The 5,303-nt window shown below is 45.2% G+C and overlaps 1 protein-coding gene across 1 annotated transcript in view; it reads left to right on the top strand.

The window, feature by feature from the left end:
- Window positions 1-4,610, top strand: part of Gdpd1 (glycerophosphodiester phosphodiesterase domain containing 1) — a 50,795-nt gene extending 46,185 nt beyond the window's left edge. Inside the window, exons 8-9 of the mRNA XM_005350634.3 lie at window positions 2,558-2,723; window positions 3,101-4,610. Of these exons, the coding sequence (XP_005350691.1) occupies window positions 2,558-2,723; window positions 3,101-3,223 (289 nt within the window). The 3' untranslated portion in view covers window positions 3,224-4,610. The remainder of the gene's footprint in view (window positions 1-2,557; window positions 2,724-3,100) is intronic.
- Window positions 4,611-5,303: the final 693 nt, after the last annotated feature.

Genomic DNA, 5,303 nt, shown 5'->3' with positions numbered 1-5,303 from the left:
CTGTAGACCAGGCTGGTCTCGAACTCACAGAGATCCACCTGCCTCTGCCTCCCAAGTGCTGGGGTTAAAGGCATGCGCCACCACCGCCCGGCAGTCATTTTTTGTTATTTTCAAGACAGGGTTTCTCTGTGTAGCTTTGGAGCCTGTCCTGGAACTATCTCTTATAGACCAGGCTGGTCTCGAACTCACAGAGATACGCCTGCCTCTGCCTCTCAAGTGCTGGGGATTAAAGGCATGCGCCACCACTGCTCAGCTTGTTTGTTTTTTGAGACAGGGTTTCCGTGTGTAACAGCTCTGGCTAGCCTAGAACTCGCTCTGTAGACTAGACTGGCCTTAAACTTACAGAGATTCACTTGCCTCTACCTCCCAAGTGCCAGGATTAAAGGTGTGCACCCTCACCGCCTGGCAAGGTTGTTTTTTAATTGCATGTATATGTGTGTAAGCCTGCATGTACGTATGCCTTGTGCCTGAGGAGGCCAGAAGAGGGCATTGAATCTCTTGAAACTGGATGGAGTTAGAGGTAGCTATGGGCTGCCTAATATGGGTGTTAGGAATCAACCCTGAGTCCTCTGCAAAAGTAGCAAGTGTGCCTGGCGGTGGTGGCGCACGCCTTTAGTCCCAGCCCTTAGGAGGCAGAGGCAGGTGGATCTCTGTGAGTTCGAGGCTAGCCTGGTCTACAAGGAGCTAGTTCCAGGACAGGCTCCAAAGCTACAGAGAAACCCGGTTTCAAAAAGCCCCCCAAAAAGTGGCAAGTGCTCTTAACTTCCAAGACATCTCTAGAGAGAGATTTATATATAAATATGTGTGTGTGTTGTTTTGTTTTTCAAGAAATGGTCTCACTATATAGCCCTGGCTGTCCTGGAATTAGCTACGTAGACCAGGCTGGCCTTGAGCTCACAGAGATTCTCCCCTTCAATGCAGGCAGCATGCCCCTCCGGAGGGGCCTGGCTCTCCTTCCACCACATGGTGCCGGGGATAGGACTTGGCAGGCTTGGCAAGCTCTTTCACCTCCCAGCCCAAGTCCCTGGCCCTGGCACTGTATTTATTGGGAGTGACTCTCGGAGAACGGTGCCGTCTGTCTGCAGGTCATTTGTGAGCAGGAGCAGGCTGGCAAAGCATCCTGACCCTCTTAGTTGCTAGACACAGAGCCTTAGTGGGAACCTGGGGAGACGATCCTGGTCCCTTCAACCTCTGTGAGAAAGCCAAGCAGCTGCCTGTTCACTTAGGGATCTCCGTCCAGGTTGTGTAGCTAGTTACTAGCCAGATTGCAAAAACCACAATTCCCGTCACTCCCTTGCTGTGTCCACAAACCCACAGTCCATCATGGTGAAAAGAAGCATGTGTGGCAGCACACATGTGTGAGAGTGGGTAGTGCCTGCTGGCACATGTCTTGGAAAGATTTGCACCAGAACTCGACAACCACCAAAATGTAGTCCTGCCTGCAAGGTCCTGATGCCTGATGTCCAGGAGTCTTAGGAAATTAGCCTTAGCCTTTCTGTATGTCACAGGAATCTTTTCTTTTTGTATTTTATTCCTTGTTTTAATTCCTAGTTTTCAAGAATACATTTTTAGGAAATTTTGTATGCGCATTTGGTGTTTTGCCTGCATGTTTGTCTGTGTGAGGGTGTCAGATCTTGGAGTTACCAACAGCCGTTAGCTGCCGTGACAGTGCCGGGAATTGAACCCAGATCCTCTGGAAGAACAGCCAGTGCTCGTGATCCCTGAACCATCTCCCCAGCCCCTCAAGAACACATTGTAATTGGTACTAAAGCTCATGATTGCTAGATTTTCATATTTAATCACTGAAATACATGTAAATGGATAGGAATAGCATTAACCTGCAGGGGCTGGAGGGATGGCTCAGTGGTTAAGAGTACAGACTGCCCTAGCACAGAGTTTGGTTTATAAAATCCCTGTCAGGCTGCTTGCAGTTTCCTGTAACTCCAGCTCCAAGAAATCTAATGCCATCCTCTGGCCTCCCCATATACCTGCACTCATGTGCACACACATCCATCCACACAGACACCACACACGTAGTCATAATCTAAAATAAAATATTTTTAAAAAATATTATCTGTAATTTTCCAGTATGACTACTTCCCATCTTGTTTAAGTGATTTATAGTTTAAAATCATGTTCCATAGATACAGAAAATTACAATTAATAGACATACAAAAATATGTGGGATGGAACTGTAATGGCGCAGAACTTAAGTTGAATTTTCAACCTTAACTTGGAAAGGTGGGCACAGAAACGGCTTCTAGCTCACTCTCTCATTCCAGCTCCAGCAGGCAAAGTGAGGAGCCTCCACTTCAAGGAGGTGATTCTGCAAGGAGCATCCATTGGCCCCAGAGCAGTCTCTGGGTGGCCAACAGTCAGAAGTTAGGAATTCATCCAGCTGGGTGTGGCCTTTCAGGAGAGAAGCAGATAGATCTATGCTGGTCAGAGGTCAGATAGACCAGGCTGGGTTACATAGTGAGAGTGTCTAAAAAGAAAGAAAAGAAAATTAATTTGTAACAGCCATTATTACTTGAGATGTTTGCTTGTATTGCTGAAGCATTAGGATTAAACCAGCAGTTGTTAAACTCTACAAACTGACCGAGAAGACAAAGGTTAATTCTAGTTCTGAAGACGAAGATGTGCCTGAACCTGCTGTCTTCTTTCCCTCTAGCTTATTAATGCGGAAGGCTTTATTCGACCACCTCACTGCCCGGGGCATCCAGGTAAGTCTGGGCACTGGTACATTTTGAAATAGCAGCGCTCACTCGTTTGACACGAGCCACAGTGCAGGGTTTTTCACTGTCTGAGCTCTGACTTTGATGCTGCAACTGTAATGAGGACTGTATGCTCTTCCTTGAAGTTAGTGATAAGTCATTAGCTAGATTCCCAATGTAGATGAGATCAGTTGAAGTCAGTGATCAAGGGGTGGGGTAGTGTGGATCTAATGAGGAAATGGAATTTCTAAAAAAGAGCTTAGTGATTTCTTAAAATTATAATCTTAATAAGGGTCCCTGTAAGTGTGCAGAGATCATGGCGGGTAACTATAAAATCGTTTTCTGTTTACCATTTCTTCTTCTGTTTCTTAAACCCCAATGTCCAGGTGTATGTTTGGGTTCTAAATGAAGAGCATGAGTACAAAAGAGCCTTTGACTTGGGAGCCACTGGAGTGATGACAGACTACCCAACAAAGCTCAAGGATTTCTTAAATAACTTTTCAGCATAAAAAGGTCCTCAGCATTATTCAAGGGCGACATGACATGGAAAGATCTGAGGAAAGGTGTGTCCGCAGTGTTTCCCTGAGACGTCCCGAGTGGTAGAGAGGGTTAACCAGTCAAGTTTTCATTACCTCATTTTAAAGCCTGTGTGAGAATGTAGAAACTTCCCTATACTGTATATTTTTTTTCAACAATATTGCATATTTTACAGTGGTAACTTGTTTTGAAAGATAACTGGCTATGAGACGTAAGTAGATCGCTCACAGATCAAGATGACTATGTGATGATGCAGTATTCTATTGTAAATCTAAAATCAAAGACTGAGGCCAAGTTGGGCATTAGCCGTCACTGAGAATAAGATCAACTACAGTAAAAGAAGATTATTGAGCTGGGCTTGGTGATGCACTCAAATCCCAACACTTGGGAGGCTGATGAGTTCAAGGCCAGCCTGGGCTACATAGTGAGCTCCCCTGACTTTAAATTTTTTCTATTTAAAAAAAGAAGAAGAAGAAGAAAATTATCGACAGCCATTGGAGCCTCTTTGAATTGTCCGGTCATGTTGAGGTGCATTTAGTAAAGGGAAATGCAGTGGAAGAAGAGCCTACAGTAGAAGTGTAATAGTTGACCAGGTGTGTGCTGTCAATGGAAGGCAAGCCCAAGTAAACAGCTCGCTACTCACGCAGAAATCGCCTCTGTGGGCTGAAACAGACTTCGCAGTTGCAGTTCTTAATGGGGACGCTCTGTGTGGGGTCTTTTCGGGTGTTAGACAGTGCTGCTGCGACTATTTTTTATGTCTTCAAAAATAGATTTTTTTAATTGTAAATTAAGAGAAGATCCAATTAGTCATGCTTTTGTGTTTCCTCTAAAGTAATAGACGATTCTTAACTTTCGGGCTTGACCTGACTGTTTGAACCTCCACCTGATTGTGATATCACAGTCCTAGTAAAGGTTAAGGCAGTGGGAGTGCAGCCCCGTTGCAGGTGTTTTTAACGTGAGCCGCCTGCTCTCGATCTTCAGGAGCTCATCTGCTGAGGATCAGAAGCCGGCAGGCTTAGCCACGTTAGGCCTCACTTCTGCTGCTTTCTGATGGGACTTCATACAGACCTGTTTCTAACCTGTGTGACTGATTTCCCATGATCTCAAATTGGGAGGTAACTATAATATAGACTAATAAACGTCTTTTGCCTAAATTATGTCTCTCGTGTGGGGTTTGCCACAGGTAGCTTTGAAGGATGGCCTTACTCTCCCATCCGTTGCTTTGTTGTTTAAACTGTAATAAAGTTTTCCAAGAATAAAACGAGGGTCTTGATTTTTTTTTTACATTTGTAATTCCAGTGTGTTTTGTATAATTTTTCAGTTAATGAGGTAATTAAGGAATAAATGAGTAAGCCGGGGGTTCTCACTAGTATAAAGAAAATAAAGGAAACGGAATTATAAATTATGAAGTTACTTCTTGCTTGGACAGCTTGTGCAAACTAGTCTATCAGAGCAGACTTTGACTCTTTATCTATCTCTGAGGTCTCGCGTTTTTAGCCTAGGCTGGCCTTGAACTCATGACGCTCCTACCTCAAGCTCTTTTTTAAAGTTTATTTCGTATGTGTGCTTGTATGATGTATGTGTGTGGGAGCATGTGCTGCACATATGGTGGGTGGTCAGAGGATAGCTTTGTGGAGGTGGCTGTGTCCTTCTGCTGTTCAGTAGGTCCCAGGGATCAGATTGAGGGTGTCCGGTACCTGCGGAGCCATCTCCTGGGCCTTGCCTCGGCCTCTTGAGTGTTGGAATACAGGCCTGCCCCACCACACTAGGCTGACCCACCCATCCCCCATACTGAACATTGAACCCAGGACCTCACACAGGAGAGGCACCTCCTCTGCCATTGTATTTCTAGTGCTCTCTTTGTTTTATTTTTATTTTATTTTTGTGACTAAACTACTCAGGCCATCCTGAACTCACTCTATATCCCAGTTATGATTTGAGCTTTGAGTCTTTCTGTCTCGGCTTCTCCAGTGTCAGGGGTTACAGATTTACAGGCCTGTGCTACCAGGTCCAGCCTGTGCTACCAGGTCCAGCCCGTGCTACCAGGTCCAG

Source organism: Microtus ochrogaster, chromosome 7, assembly GCF_000317375.1.
Source record: "Microtus ochrogaster isolate Prairie Vole_2 chromosome 7, MicOch1.0, whole genome shotgun sequence".
Classification (NCBI taxonomy): Eukaryota; Metazoa; Chordata; class Mammalia; order Rodentia; family Cricetidae; genus Microtus; species Microtus ochrogaster.
Note: the sequence above shows the minus strand (reverse complement) of the source record. Positions and strands in the feature narration are given on the sequence as shown.